Source organism: Pristis pectinata, chromosome 3 (genome assembly GCF_009764475.1).
Source record: "Pristis pectinata isolate sPriPec2 chromosome 3, sPriPec2.1.pri, whole genome shotgun sequence".
NCBI lineage: Eukaryota > Metazoa > Chordata > Chondrichthyes > Rhinopristiformes > Pristidae > Pristis > Pristis pectinata.
Window position 1 is genome coordinate 70791210 of NC_067407.1, and position 16392 is coordinate 70807601.

Below are 16392 nucleotides of genomic sequence, written 5' to 3' on the forward strand. Positions count from 1 at the left end.
GCGCGTGGAGTCGGAAGAAATCTGTCGAATCTGGAACTGGGCCTCTGCTTGATCAAACCACAGTCGGGGTCGCAGCGTCCAGAAAGTTGGCAGGTTAAGTGAAATTGCGTGAACAGCTGAAAGGTCAGTCATCTTCGGTCCAAATCCCGTTTGGACCGTCGAGCTCACCAATTAGCGAGGTGCTATGCACTGAGCTAAGAATGAAACACGCAGTCAGAGGTGTGAACTCGTGACTGATTTATTGTTCAATTTCCCGCGCTAGCTCTTAAACCCGTTACAGATCCCGCCCTCTCTGGACGGAAGTGACGCCTGTGATACGTCACCAACTCTTCCCGCACGCGGGTTTTCTCTCCTCACTGTCGAAGAAGGCGGCCCGGCGCCATTTTGCGGCCGGCCTTCCTGCCGACACGCGCTCCGTTCTCAGAGCCGGTTCACTTGCCTCGAAGGTAGGTCGTTACAGTGCATGTATTTTCTTGGACATTATGTTTTAACTTTCAAATGAGCACCACTAATTTTGCATTTTTTTATTTGTAGCAGCTGGAACAACAAGAACTATTTCCCCAAGGTCATAGTTGTGCTGTCTGTGGGAAAGTCAAATGTAACCGACATAAGTAAGTTCATTGGGGCTGAAAGACTTTTGCATGTGGAGAAACATGAATGTAGACAGGCCAGTGAGTGCAAACTGAAGAATGAGCCTTCATGTTGTATTGGTTTGTCCAGGTTGTAGAAAGCCATTGATTTAAGGGTAAAGGTGCAATGGTGTAAACTTTCTGTATTTCCAATGCAAAGTATTGGGTAATGTAAGACTACCTTTTGCCTCTTAAAAAGCTGAATGGTTTAATAGTTAGGAAGAACTAATCATTACAGTAGTTCTTTCAATGGATTTTACTGGGTCCTGCTAACTATGAGATTCATCCACCTGAATGAAAATTGTAATTAAAGTTGCTCTGTCTGCTCTCTTTTACAACAAACTATGTATCTCTGCAAAGACTGAATACATTGAGACATAAAGAGGGCAGATAATTTGCCAATAAAACAAAATGCTTTAGTAGTTGTGGGTGCAGAAGTCGTTTCATTGAATTGGGTCTCCAGTCTGGGAGTTATTGTGTTTTGCTGTGCTGTCTGATTTTTCTTTAGGGCCTGGATGAAGTGCATAGTTATTGCTCTTTAAACAGCAAACTTAATTCATAATGCTGAATTCACATTTGATTCCCCATGACACAAAAATTGTCTTGGATGGAATTATCAATTGGAGCTGTTCTGTTTCTTTTCCATTGTTCTCACCTTTTGCACATCCTATCAAAAAAGAAGCTGCAAGAAAAGTTTGTGGATAAGATACTTTGTAATGTGTATTTTTTTCTGTTGTCAGGGCCACACTGTTGTTGGAAAACTACCAACCTTGGCTGGGTTTAACAATTAGTTCAAAGGTGGATGCATCTCTGTCTGAAGTAAGTTGTTCCATCTTTGCTTATGTTCATCGTTTATGCATTTCATCTTCTCAGTGGCATTTTTATGAAAATATAGTCAAGTTGCTTTTATTATTTTCATTAAAATTTCATTTGCAAACATTTGTTCTGGATAATGTTAGCATTCTGTCAGTTGTGATGTTGATTACATTTGAAGCGTATAGAAATCTTGCAGTGGCTGCTATTCATGCTGGCATCAGAATGAAAGCTGCTAACAATTGCCAGTATACTCCATGGAATGAGGGTTGATGGATAATTGAGCCACAAGGGAGCCAAGGTGAGGACAGACGGAAAGTGGCGTTGAGGCAAAGGTTGATCAGCCACTGTCTTTATGGAATGGTAGAGGGGGAAATGACAGGGTTGGCATTTCACTCAGTAAATACTTGAACATTTGTGTAATAATCTTTTAATTTGAATGGTGTTGAAAGTTAACTTGGTGCTAAATATAATATTGGCAAACATTACATCCTTTACATGTTTAGATTATAAGACAGTTCACAAACCCTTGTATTAACTGCTTAGCAACAAATTATGATCACCCTACACTCATTGATAACCCCCACATTCATCTACATGTCCCCACCCCAATCCCAGCCCCTTCACTCATCATCACCTCATGGCTGTATTAGGGATCAGCCTGCTGCTTGTTTGCCTGCCCGGTGGAAGAGCAGTGTTGCCCTTCCAACCACCCCTCCCGACTCCACTCAAGTCTCCAGTGCATCACCCCTGCAAAGTCCAACGGCCCAGTCATCAGTGGGTCCGATGATACTCCATCCACTCTGGCTGCTAGTTGAAGAAGGATACCAGGCTTGACTTGCTGGACAATATGGACATTTGTGTCTTTCCCATTCACACATCTTAGGGATCCTTGTCATCCAGGAGGAACCGTGGATCCAGTGGATCGGCTGAATCCTCCTTAGGAGTGACATAAACTGAGGGAAGCTTGTCAAAGATTCAACTTAAAGTGGGGTGGAAGAAAGGAATAACACTCAAAGTACCTGCGAGACCCCAAGTTATAACAGGCCAGTCCTTTCGTTCTGTCTGCCTGTGACTTGTAGCCGTGGCTCCAGAAGCAGCAGCATTGTTTGCTCTTTCCCAGGCTTTTCTCAGCAAATACACATGTATAGACGTGGCATTTTAATCCAGGGTCCCCTCTGTGCATGTGTGATCTGATTGCAACTGAAGGAAGGAGGGAAGGTGGTGACACCATTCTGTGTTACTGAGCCCTGGATGAGCATCAGATGTGAATTTGATCAATGCGTAAGAAAAGGCACTGCCTCTAGCTGCTTTTCCACTGGTTTTACAGTATTATATTGCAGTTAAATAATTTTGTAGTTTCCACCAGAAATTGTTTGCATATGTAAAATGTATATTGTAAACTATGAACCAACAACAGTTCAGAGTTATTATTTTCATAAGCTGGGTACTGCCTTTTCTGACTGCACATCACTGCTGCTCTTAACATCAAAGCAGTATTTGACTATGGCTGTGGGTGTATCTTGTACAAAGAAAGATTTGTTGAAAGTCAGCCCTAGGACATCACTGCAGGAATTCCTCAGGCAGTCTCTTGAGTCTTGGTGCAGGGTCTTGACCCAAAACGTCAACCATCTCTCTGCCTCCATAGATTGCTGCCTAACCTGCTGAGTTCTTCCAGCAGTTTGTTTTTTGCTCCAGTCTCTTTGGTCCGACCACCTTCAGCTGACTCATCAATAGTCACTCCTCTATTGTAACAGCAGAAGTGGGGAGATTCATGAATGGTTTAATTTTGTTCTCAACTCCTCAGAAATTGAAGCAAGTCATGCTTGCATGTAGCAACATCTGGGCAACATACAGGCATAGGCTGGTAAGTAGTCCATGTCATGTCGATGCCTGGCAGTGACCATCTCAGGTGGAAGGATTTAACCATCTCCACTTGGCATTCATCTTGGTGAAACGTACTTTGGAGAGGATTGGTGAGGGGATTAACTGGGTCTGCCATAAATAGTGTGGCAGCAAGAGCAAGCCTGAGACTCTGAAGTCTCAAAGCTTTTGCATCATCTGCAAGTCACAAACTGTGAGTGTGATGCAATATGCTCCACCTGGCTGAATGAGTGTAGCTTTTGGGCAGGCATGGTACAGTGCTGGCAATCCGGGTTCAAATCCGGCCGCTGTCTGTAAGGAGTTTGTACGTTCTCCCCGTGTCTACATGGGTTTCCTCCCACATTCCAAAGACGTACAGGTTAGGAAGTTGTGAGCATGCTATGTTGGCGCCGTAAGTGTGGCGACACTTGCGGGCTGCCCCCAGAACACTCTACGCAAAAGGTGCATTTCACTGTGTGTTTCGATGTACATGTGACTAATAAAGATATCTTATCAATATTATAGAAGCCACACGACATTCAAGACAAAGCAGCTCACTTAATTGGTGCCCCATCTAAATCTCTGAACATTAATTCACTTCACCACTGGTACATTGTGGCTGCAACATGTACAATCTACAAAATACACTGCAGTCACTGGCAAGTTACCTTCAGCAACACCTTACAAGCATTTGAGTGACAAGCCCAGCAGGTGCATGGGAAGGCCATCTCAAAAGTTCCCAAACTGCATACTATCTTGACTTGGATATATATTGCTGTGCCTTCATTGCTCAATTGCAGCTCGAGAAGGTAGCTCACAACCATCTTTTCAAGGGCAATGGGAATGGGACATAAATATTTTACTTGCCAGTGACACCCATCTCTCATTGAAGAATTGTGGAAAAAAAATTACTTTTTACATTAGGCTGTTCAGGTTCATAGTCATACCCAAAAGTGTTTTGAGTGCTTCGGAAGGAAATGTATGTCTAGACAAACTGATTTTGTACTAACCATAGAACTTTTTCATCTGCAGATTTTGGAGCTGGTGATTGAAAACTTTGTGCACCCTTGGTATAGGTAAGACTTGGGTTCATTTTTAATATCCAGAAGTAAAATATTGCAGGTGCTGGAAATCTGAGATGTGGTATTGATGTCTGAAAACAATGTCAGGCAATATTGCGTTGTTTGGCAAATAACCTTTGTATACAGTTAATGAACAAGTGCAAGTGGTTTATGGTGACAGCTATCTCAGCATTTTCAAGTGCTACAATCTCAAACTTGGCCAGAGTGGAAAATTAAAAAACATTGGTAAACTGGTTTATTATTGTCACATGTACTGAGATACAGTAAAAAAAAACTTTGTTTTGCATGCCATCCATAAGATCATTTCATCACATCAGTGCATTGAGGTAGTACAAGGGAAAAGCAATATAGTGTTACAGTTACAGAGAAAGTGCAGTACAGGCAGACAATGAGTTGCAAGGCTGTGATGAGGTACATTGTGAGGTCAAGCATCTCTCTTATCGAATAAGAGGTCTGTTCAAAATTAGTCCTTTAAATCAGTGTTGAAAGTTAAGATTTGCACTTCAAGCTACATATCAATTTTTAGATCGAAAACATCATGCGGTCAAGAATTAAGCAGCAGTTTTTTTTCAGCCTTCTAATTCATTACCCAATTTGTGCACTTGCTTTTCTGTAAGCATCAACTCACCTGGTGTCTGCCTCTTAGGCAACCTGGCACTGATTCTCCAACCAGTTGTGCTGTCCTCGCCTGATAGCAGTGTGCAACTTTTACGTGACTTTGCCAGATAACTTCCTAAGCTTAGGTTTTCTATTAATCCCAAGGAAGGAACTTTCTTGGTTTCTGTCATCTTAAGACAAAAGTAGATGACTGAGTAGGCAAAATTATAGTTAACTTTGATATGGCAGGTTACAGGAGGACATCATTAATAAACCGAACAATCTTTTCAGCTGATAACCAGGCACGTTTCCCAGAGAATGTTAAGATGAAAGGTCTCACGTTAGTGTAGCGGTTAGCTTAACGCTTTACAGTGCCAGCGACCTGGGTTCAATTCCCGCGTTATCTGTAAGGAGTTTTTATGTTCTCCCTGTGTCTGTGTGGGTTTCCTCCAGGTGCTCCAGTTTCCTCCCACATTCCAAAGACTTACAGGTTAGGAAGTTGTGGGCATGCTATGTTGGTGCTGGAAGCGTGGCGACACTTGCGGGCTGCTCCCAGAACACTACGCAAAAAAATGTATTTCACTGTGTTTCGATGTACACGTGACTAGTAAAGATATCTTGTCATTGCTCTAGTCTGCATCACAAGTTGAATTTCAAATCACTCTCTATGTAGAGCCTTGTGCTATGTTGACCAGGCTTTAGCTGCATGTTATACTCAAAACATCTAAAGGTTTTTTTAAAAAATTTTATTTACAGTGTGGAAATAAATGTAAATCAATAAAAAGGAGGCAAGAGTGGTGGCCATGGGGTGGATTGGATTAGATTGGTAATGGCAAAGACTGTAATCTTCTGTGGAAATGAACTAACTGAACTGCAGCCCATTCACACACATGGGTGCTGATACATGTTTAATGTGTGAGCCATGCCAATATTTTGGAAGTTTGATCCTCTGCACAGCACGGTTAATTCGTAGGACAGAACGCATGTCAATTTCTTTGTGAAGCATTGGAAAAGACTGTTGATTTCCCAAAAACCTATGTACAAAGCTCTGTTAGACCTGCAGCACCTTTTCTAGCTGTTTATTTATTGAACAAAATTGCAAGGTTTGATCACAAGATCAAAGAAAATTGGTGAGATTTGTCGCATTAAATCTGCCCCAGATGAGGGGGTTACAATCAGATCAGTCATGATCTAACCGAGTTGTGGAGCAGGCTCGAGAGGCTGAGTGGCCAATTCTTGCTTCCAGCACTGAGTACGTAGCTCTCAGCTCTTGACGTAGACACCCAAGTACTGTTTAAATCTGATGAGGTTTCTTTCAGGCAGTGAGTTCCAGAACCCAGCAGTCTTTGAAGAAAGTTTTCCCCATCTTCCTTCTATTTTTTCTATCAATTACTTTAAATCCGTGCCCCCTGATTTTTTGATCCCACAGCTAAGGGATATAAATTCTTCCTATATACTCTATCTAGGCCCCTCATTTTTTAATACACCCTAATTAAGTCTTCCTTCAGCCTCCTTGTATTCCAAAGAAAACAAACCCAACCTGTCCCACCTTTCCCCACAGCTGCAATTTTCTAGTCCTGGCAGTGTTGGGGATTTGTAAGTTATGGAATCATGTGAATTACACCAGGCATTGATTCAAGTGAGAGCTAGTCTTCAGTTCTTAATGTAAATTGCAAGCAGTAATCAGTTTTGAATTTAAAAGGACATCTTTGTAAACAAACAATACTGTTTATAAAGCACAGGCTACTGACTCACAGCAGGGGGCTGAGTGCTCAAGAGATATGGTTTGTAAAGTGAGGTGACCATGAGATGTTCTCATATGCGTCAGCCAAACGCAAGACAATAGGGCTATGTTAATTGGCCTACATCAAACCAGGCAACACCGGCTAAGTTATTTTGCACCATTGTGACTGAGCTCAAGGAAGCTTCCAGACCAGACTGATTTTGACACCTAGCACAACAAACATGGTCACAGGTATATTTGCTGTATATCAATAGTTGTGATATTTCTATACTCAGAGTCATCCCTCGCAACACTTAAGTTTGGGCGTCTGGGTTCTTTCCTCAGAAGCTTTCAGACCATCCTTGTGAATTACTTTGTCCCAACCAGGGTGTTTGAATACTCAGAGGTATCTTGTCAGTTACAGAGTGTTTTCGTTGTAAATATGTAACTCAATGCAACCATTTGTCAGACACACAATATTAAAGTAAATGATGTCATTGTAGTTATTGAAATTGTATTGAATCACCTGCTGTTACCTTTGATTTAAAATCTTGATGTACTTTGAGTTCGGGCAGACTCTGCTGAGAGGGTGTCCAGGAGAACGCCTGCTTGTCGTGATGAATAAGGACCTTTCATATCAACCAGCTTCAGTTCACAGTCACAACAGCAGCATTCATTATTGTATCATCTCCAGTTTTTAGAATGCCCCACTACCTATGTCTAAATCATCAATTTATTTTGCAAGCAGCAAAGGACCAAGTTTTGAGCCCTGTGGAGCAGCATCAGTAATTGCCTTCCAGTTGCAAAACCATCCACCAACCATTACATTTGTTTTTGCCACTGAGCCAGTATTGGATCCCATGAGTGTTCACTCTGTTGACCAATGTTTAATTTGAGCCTTCCAGTGCATTTGAACATTTGTGTTAAATGGATCCTTGTATTGATTTTGCAGGGAATTAACTGATGATGAAGCCTTTATTGATGAACTCAGAGTAACATTACACTTTTTTGCGGCTGTTTTGGTCCGGAGAGCTCAGAAGGTACGAAGGATATTTCATAATAAAGGATCATTAATTGGGAAGTCTGTCAAGGCACAAAGACTATAAGCAAGAGAAATGTTTATTTAACACCTTTACTGCAATAGAATGCCACTAGAATTTCACTCGTGACACCCCAGAGCCTTTCTACCATTTACAAGGCACAAGTCAAATGTGCAAAAGAACTCCTTCACTTATAGATGCTCCCTTACTATAGATCCACTTGCCTGGATGAGTATAGCTCCAATGACACTGAAGAAGCTCCACCATCCAGGGCAATGCAGCCCACTTAATTGGCCACCAAACATTCGTTCCCTCCACCATTGACATTAGTGCAGTGTGTACCGTATACAAAATGCGCTGCCATTACTCTTCGAGGTTACTGCTACAACTACTCCCAAGCCCACTATCTGTACCAGCAAGGACAGGGCCGCCAGTGGATGGGAAGACCGCCTGCACATAATTTATTTTCTTTTTGATGTTGTTTTATGGAATCTGAAAGTTAATGCTGAATTGGAATCGTGCATGTGATGTGGACATTTTAATATCCATTGGTTGTGATCTGCTTGAATAACGACTTGTGGTATGCAGAACTTTCTGAGCTGGCACAGTGTGTGCAAAACCTAGCCCACAGCTATAGACTTTCACGAGTGGAGTACTGCCATACAACAGGAACCTTTCTTTGTGGTCTTGCATTATACGTGTGGGTTCCTGTATAGTAATGCATGACTGAATCCAGGCTATCTCATCTTTCTCCCATTATTGCTACAAATTCCAATTCCTGCATAACCGAGGGCTCGTAACTCACTGAATAGTCTCTGTGAACCCTCACACCCGTATATGGGGACGCTTCATCACTGCTCCTGCATACTGCTGTCTACTGACTACTCAACTGTCTCTGCACTGATACTCCATCACAGTAGATCTCTATCTCAACCCTGATGTTCCCTCGCTGTTGATCCCTGTCTCTGCATTGAAACTCCCACACTGACTGTCGATCCCTGTTTCTGCACTGATGCTCCCTTACTGACTCTGGATCCATCTCTGCACTGTTGCTCCCTCACTATAGATCCCCATCTCTGCCTGATACTCCTTCACTGTAGATCCCCATCTCTACACTGCTCCCTCACTGTACATATCCAACTCTGCACTTGATGCTTCCTCACTGTAGATAGCTCTTTCTGCACTGATGATCCCTCACTGTAGATTGCTTTCTCTGCACTGATGCTCCTTCAATGACTGTTGTACCCTGTCTCTGCACTGTTCCCTCACTATTGATCCCTGTCCATGCACTGATGTTCCCTCACTGTTGATCCTCATTGCTGCACTGATGCTGGCTCACTGTAGTTTGCTTTGTTTGCACAGATACTCTGTTACTGACTGTAGATTCCTGTCTCTGTACTGATGTTCCCTCCCTGTAGATGCCTCACGCTGCACTGTTTGTCCCTCACTGTAGAGCCCAGTCTTTCCACTCTTGCTCCCCCACTGAAAGTCCCTGTCTCTGCATTGATGCTCCCTCACTGTCTCCGTGGAGACCAATCTCTCTGCATTAACTATTCCTCCATTCCTGCAAGCCCTGTCTGAGAATGATTGTTTGCTCTCTTATTATACCTACTTCTGGCTTTATGTTCATCTAAATGCAACTCTGGAGCAGCAAGGATCTATCCTTGGCCATCTCCTGTTTTCCATCAACAAACAACCTGTCTGCAGCTTTTTTGTGTCTCCTCCTGTTTTACATCCATATGCTGCCCCTCAGTGGCAACTTGAGTTTTTGCACTTACATCAAAGACGTCCAGCTCACCACCATCATTCTCTACCTCACTATAGCTGCTCTTTTGTCATGCTATTTGCTTGACCTGCACAGCTGGATGAGCATGTGTTTCATCTGTCACAAACTTGCTTTTTGGACCACTGGCTGTACAGATTGTCTGAAGCTGAACCAGACTGTTTTCTATTTGAATCAGCGATGCTGTTTTCCATCACCGATACTTTATATTTCCACTTCCAACATTCTCTGTTTCCATTCTTACCTGCACTCGTCCAAGCCTCTGTTGCCTGTGATGCTGTCCTCTTTAGCTTTCCACCTTCCACTCTCCATAAACTTGAGCTTATTCAAATCAGGCACCTTATCCTAACTCTCACCATATTCTGTTCACTTGACATCTTTGAGTTCACTCGCCTTACAGGCTCCCAGTCCTTGTATCTTATAATTTCAGCTTTGCTTTTCAATTCTTCCTCGTCTTTCCCCTTCCCTAATTTCATGATCTCCTTTAGTGCTTCAACATTCAGATCTCTCTGTTCCTCTGGCAGCTGCACCTTCATTTCAGGCCATAAGCTGTCAAATTCCTCCCTGGGCCTCTGTGGCTCTTGACCTTTATTTCTGACTTAAAAGTATTCCTTAAAATCCTACCTCTTTGACAAAGCTTTTGTTAATGTGTCCTCATTTCTCCTGATGAGTTCGCTATTAATTTCTGTTTTATCGTTGTTCCTTAGTATGCCATGGAACATTTTACTCAAAATCATTGTATTTTTTTGCTCAACTCTGCTTCTGCTTTTCACCATTAGTGGTTACTATTTATAACTCCTTCTGCTTTGAAGATATCTCAACATATGGTCTTCATTCTCATACAGCTCTGCCTCACTGCTCCCCTCAAGCTCATTCAAGGATCTTCCCATTAACTCATTCTTGTCCAACTGATTTTCAGCATGAATCCTTGTATGTCCACAGCTGAAATGGAGGTTTGGACTCCTCCTCAGAGCTCCCTGGGAGTTTGTGTTCAGGAAGTCAATTAGTACATTTATAATAGGAAAGAGCAACCATTTCCAGCCATTTAAAGAATGGCACTGTCTGGAATCTAAGATAAGGAAAAGGCAGAAGGTTGATTGATGACAGTACATGTTAAGCAGGCTTTTAAAGATTGAGAGAGAGGTGGCAAAAAATAAGTTTTAAGCAACAATATAATGTACATCTTTAAAAAGTCCTAGAAATGGAAAATGAAACATGAAAACCAGACAAATTGGCAGGAATTATAAACTGTACCAAAGTTGCTGCCAATCAAATGGCAGCTGAATCTTCTTCCACTACAAGGGAGCCTTGCATTGGAGTATTCCCTCAGCCGGTCACAATGTCTCATGTGCACTTGGGCAAACTGGCATTCCCAGAATGAGTCATATTACAGTTAAAAGATGAAACCAGGTAGGTTTTTCAAACTGAGGGAAGCAAAGTCTGACAGGCTTAAAGCCTAGCTGATTAGTGCAGTAAAGTTTGAACAGAATCATGCACTATATAAGTTTAATAATACTAAGATTTGGTAAATCCAACAATTAAGCTACTTAATTGATAATAAAATTATCTCTTTTTGTGTTAGATTGATGTTCCAGTCCTTGTAAACCGGAAATTGTTAAATGCGGCAGTGAAGCATATTGAGGTCATATCAAAAGCAAGGCAAAAAGGTATTAAAAGTACATGTATGAGTGAAAAATTCTGTAACTGAAAATACAGGTGATAAGTGCATTCAATAATTTAAAATGAGTAGAGGAACATTATGTATTTCCGTTGTAAGACATAATGTTCCTCTAGTCATTTATTTTGGGCAGCTGTTGCCAGCATCAAAGCACCATGTGAGGTTTTGTGTAGTTAGAGCTTGCATAATACAGTCCTTGCAATATTACTCAGATTTGGCACAATGTTATTGCACTGTTGGTGCACTCTATTTCCTATCCCCTTTGCCCTCTGGCAATCCTAACTGCCATTTTAATGCTTATTTGTGTATAGTTTGTAATTTGAGTTAGCCATAGCAGCAATGACTCAGCAGGGTGTAAGTATATGAGACCAAATGGCAGCCAGCTTGACCCACCACATCACCCTGTTATTTCATTTTGCTGCAATCTCAAATTGGTTTAGGAAAATATTTATGTATCCCTTTTGAAAGCTGTAAAAAAAATAGTTTGCTGTGAGTCGACAGTGTGGACATTACTGCAGTGCAAGAAATGTGGCAGGCAGCACGTTCCCACAAACAACAACATAATGATGTCAGCTCTGAGTTTTACCTTATCCATATTTTTAGGATGTACAAATGGTCCCTAAACTGCCAGGCTTTCTGGGCTTTTCAGAGGCCAATTCAGTTAACTGCACTGCAGTGGGTCTGGAGTCGCATACAGGCCAGATTTGGGTAAGGATGGCAGATCTCCTTGGCTGAAGGACATAGGTGAACCAGATGTAGTTTAAATGACATTCAAGCAGTGTTTCCTAGTTATCATTATGAAAACCAGCTGTTCTTTTTCAAAATAGTTTATTTACTGAAACAGGTAGGATTTGGAATGGGATTTTTAGATTGTTAGCCTGGACCTTTGGGAAACTGCCTGCCAATTGAGACCAGCCCAGTGCTGCTGAGCCAATTATTCTTTGAATTGTCAGTGTCTTGGTTGGTTCCTTGTTATATTACGATTTTCATTGGTATTGTGGTTTCAAACATTTTTGAAGGGATAAGGTTTCCAGCAATTATTGGCATATTGCTCAGGGAATAGTGACGGATGTCTAAGCATTGCAGTTACTTATTTTTATTAGTATATTAGAAATAACATGCCTTAAGTCAACACCAACTAAAACCTTACAAATTGTAAAATCATGGTAAGATCTTGTGCTCATGGTATGCTAGGATGAACTCCATTTGAAATGGATACCTTTACCACTTTGAAGGCTCCTAACCTTGTCTGGCAGTTAGCACATCTGAAATTTCCTAGCCAAGTGATTGTCCTCAGTGACCATATGCAGACAAGCTCTTGCCTTCTTGATATCAAAAGTAGAGTACAGCCTGCCAAAGTGGAATTGATCATTGTACACCAAAGTCATTGATGCACAACTACATTCATTGATGCAGGTCGTCTCTGGAACTCTTCAACTGACACTAGAGTGGTTCCCAGTCCTGAACATTGTTATCCACATTTCCACAGAAAACTGCAATTAGCAAGTTGCTGGAGAAGATCCTTAGTAATCCTGATCTACTGCTGTACATTGATCTTTTACCATCTATTGCACGGGATATTGCACATCACAACATCCACTACGATCACAGTTGTCATGCTAGAACTGGGTGATGATACAAACCTCAAGACTCCGGCATGACGTCGCAAGGTTAACATCACCAAGTTCCCAGTTACGGAGACTGTAGAATTCACTTCAACTCCCCATGTAGTCATTAGACCTTGCTGAATAGGTTTCAAACAGGGAAAGGCCTATGCTTGGCTAACCCTCACCATTGTAATAGAATACAAGAATTAGGGGACCAGGAGACCATTTGGCCCCTTAAACCTATGCCATCATTCAACGTGGCTGATCTACCTCAAGCATCCTTTACAGAGCCATTAACAAATCAGATCTCTTATTGGCAATGGTTACATCGAACTGGATGTTATAACTTATTGCAGATGAGGTGGATTGTTAAAGTTTGATTGTAGTGCATTTACTATGTTGTAAATGACTATGACGAACTGAACACTGGTCATTTTCATTTGGTGCTACAGATGTTCAACTGGTGTACCTTGTTAAGAAATTTTGAAAGATACTGTTTATAATGTATATATACTTGCATGTTCAAAATTATTTGATATTTGTCTTGAACTGGGAACAGTCGCCAGGGTGCAGGTATCCTGGATTGTTTCTTCTAACTCTAATTCTAGAATTGGAATTGCGTTTTGCTTGGACATGTATTTGTGACCAATCTGAGGTGTTTCTTCTTCCTTCAGTAAAACACAGTGAATATTTACAGCAAGCTGGATTGGAAGAGTATGGACCAGATCTGCATCTGGCTCTGAGGAGCCGTAGAGATGAACTACAGTATCTCAGGAAGTTAACTGAGCTGCTGTTCCCATATATTTTGCCACCAAAAGCCACAGAATGCAGGTAAAGAGCATCAATTTCTATTGCATGTGTTGCAAAAGGAAGTGTATATGTGATAGGTAGCCTTTTGTTATTAGAAGACATTGCAAAACGAATTGAAGACTTCTGTTGCTGGTATTTGTTTTACCTGTAGTGATAATTCCATTTCTGCAATATTTCAGTTTTCCCTTTAAATTATGATTAAATACTTATATTTTCTGTGACAACTTTTCATTTTTTTGCCATCCTAAAATTTTGGTCACTCCTTCACTATATAATAAATTGTTCTGAGAGAGGACATACCACTTTAATTTTGAAAATGTCTGTCAGCAAGATGCTTCTTTGGCCTAATTTTGTCATGTGCTTTTGAGATTGCCTCTGGAATGATTTATTACATTTATGGCCAATAAATTTGCTCTCTCCCATAATTTTCTCCATATCAAAACCTTTCATAATCTTAAAGACCACCCCTCAGCCACTGAGGGGGAGAAACAGCAGCTCTTTCAGTTTTTCCAGATGATTATAATATTAGATTGGCTTCCTATCTCACATTTAAAGTTGTCATTCTTGTGTTCAAGTTCCTCCTTGGCATTCTTCCATTCTCCAGTTCCCTCTGGTCCTGCAGTCCCCAGAATGCTCTGCACTGTGATTCTGGGTTCCTACAAGCTCTCCCTACTTCACGCAGTCATTGGTTACCATTTCTCAGTTGCTTGCCTAATTTAAGCCTCTGGAATTCCTTCCCTAACGAACCCCTTTGCCTCTTTACTACTTTTAAGATTCTCATTCAACACCCTTTTGCTCTCACCCTGCATTTGTTATGGAGTGTTAAAAATGCTATATAAACGTAAATTGCTGGTAAAAGGATTCTTGAATGGTGTAGTGCAATAATCAGTTTTATCTTCAGTGTCAAGCACTTCATTATTAGAATTGCACCTTTGGGTCTGCTCTTATGAAAATGTGATGGTGAGTAACAATCTGACATTGGAAATTAAATCATCTGTTATCTTTTCATTAATAAATTTAAATCGTTACACAGGAATGTTGGCCTTCATTGCTGGAAGGATTGAATTTAAGAGCAGGGAGGTTATGCTGGGCGTTAGCCTATGAGGAGAGATTGAGTTGCCTGGGATTATACTATATATGAAAGGGTAATGTTCTAGAGTATGTAGATATCAAGAGAGAGGATGTGTTGGAGCTGTTAGAAAATGTTAGGACAGATAAGTCCCCGGGGCCTGACGGAATATTCCCCAGGCTGCTTTGTGAGGCGAGGGAGGAGATTGCTGAACCGTTGTCTAGGATTTTTGAGTCCTCGTTGTCCACAGGGATGGTACCAGAGGATTGAAGGGTGGCGAATGTTGTTCCCTTGTTCAAAAAAGGTAGTAGGGATAATCCAGGGAATTACAGACCAGTGAGCCTTACGTCTGTGGTGGGCAAGCTGTTGGAAAGGATTCTTAGAGATAGGATCTATGAGCATTTAGAGAATCATGGACTGATTAGGGACAGCTAGCATGGATTTGTGAAGGGAAGATCTTGCCTCACTAGCCTGATAGGGTTCTTTGAGGAGGTGACCAGGAAGATTGATGAGGGTAGTGCAGTAGATGTGGTCTGCATGGATTTTAGTAAGGCATTTGGCAAGGTTCAACATGGTAGCCTTCTTCAGAAGGTCAGAGGCCAAGGGATCCGGGGAGGCCTGGCTGTGTGGATTCAGAATTGGCTTGCCTCTAGAAAGCATAGAGGGTTGTGGTGGAGGGAGTACATTCGGATTGGAGAGCTGTGACTAGTGGTGTCCCACAGGGATCGGTTCTGGGACCTCTACTTTTGGTGATATTTATTAAGGACTTAGATGAGGGTGTGGAAGGGTGGGTTAGCAAGTTTGCAGATGACACAAAGATCGGTGGTGCTATGGATAGTGTGGAGGGCTGTCGAAGCTTACAGAGGGATATTGATAGGATGCAGAACTGGGCTGACAAGTGGCAGATGGAGTTCAATCCGGAGAAGTGTGAGGTGGTACACTTTGGAAGGACAAACTCCAAGGCAGAATACAAGGTAAATGGCAGGATTCTGGGGAGTGTGGAGGAGCAGAGGGATCTGGGGGTTCATATCCACGGATCACTGAAAGTTGCCACACAGGTGAATAGGGTAGTTAAGAACGCTTATGGGATGTTAGCTTTCATAAGTCGTGGGATCGAGTTTCAGAGCCGTGAAGTGATGATGCAGCTTTACAAAACTCTGGTTAGACCACACTTAGAGAAGTGTGTCCAGTTCTGGTCGCCTCATTATAGGAAGACGTGGAGGCCTTGGAAAGGGTGCAGAGGAGATTTACCAGGATGCTGCCTGGATTAGAAAGTATGGATTATGAGGAGAGACTAAAGGAGCTAGGGCTTTAATCATTGGAGAGAAGGAGGATGAGGGTAGACATGATACAGGTATACAAAATATTAAGAGGAATAGATAGAGTGGACAGCCAGCGCCTCTTTCCCAGGGCACCAATGCTCAATACAAGAGGGCATGGCTTTAAGGTGGTGGGTGGGAAGTTCAAAGGAGACGTCAGAGGGAGGTTTTTCACTCAGAGAGTGGTTGGCGCGTAGAATGCGCTGCCGGGGGTGGTGGTGGAGGCTGATACTTTGGGCAAGTTCAAGAAATTGTCAGATAAGCATATGGAGGAATTTAAGATAGAGGGATATATGGGAGGAAGGGGTTAGATAGTCTTAGGAGTGGTTTGAAGGTTGGCACGACTTGGTGGGCCGAAGGGCCTGTACTGTGCTGTATT

At 42.0% G+C, this 16392-nt stretch overlaps 1 protein-coding gene across 1 annotated transcript in view; it reads left to right on the top strand.

Annotated features, from left to right (window-relative positions):
• Positions 1 to 16392, top strand: part of snx14 (sorting nexin 14) — a 126449-nt gene that overhangs the window by 13767 nt on the left and 96290 nt on the right. Inside the window, 6 exon segments of the mRNA XM_052012425.1 lie at positions 535 to 611; positions 1370 to 1448; positions 4338 to 4381; positions 7660 to 7747; positions 11113 to 11197; positions 13490 to 13646. Coding sequence (XP_051868385.1) covers positions 535 to 611; positions 1370 to 1448; positions 4338 to 4381; positions 7660 to 7747; positions 11113 to 11197; positions 13490 to 13646 — 530 coding nt within the window.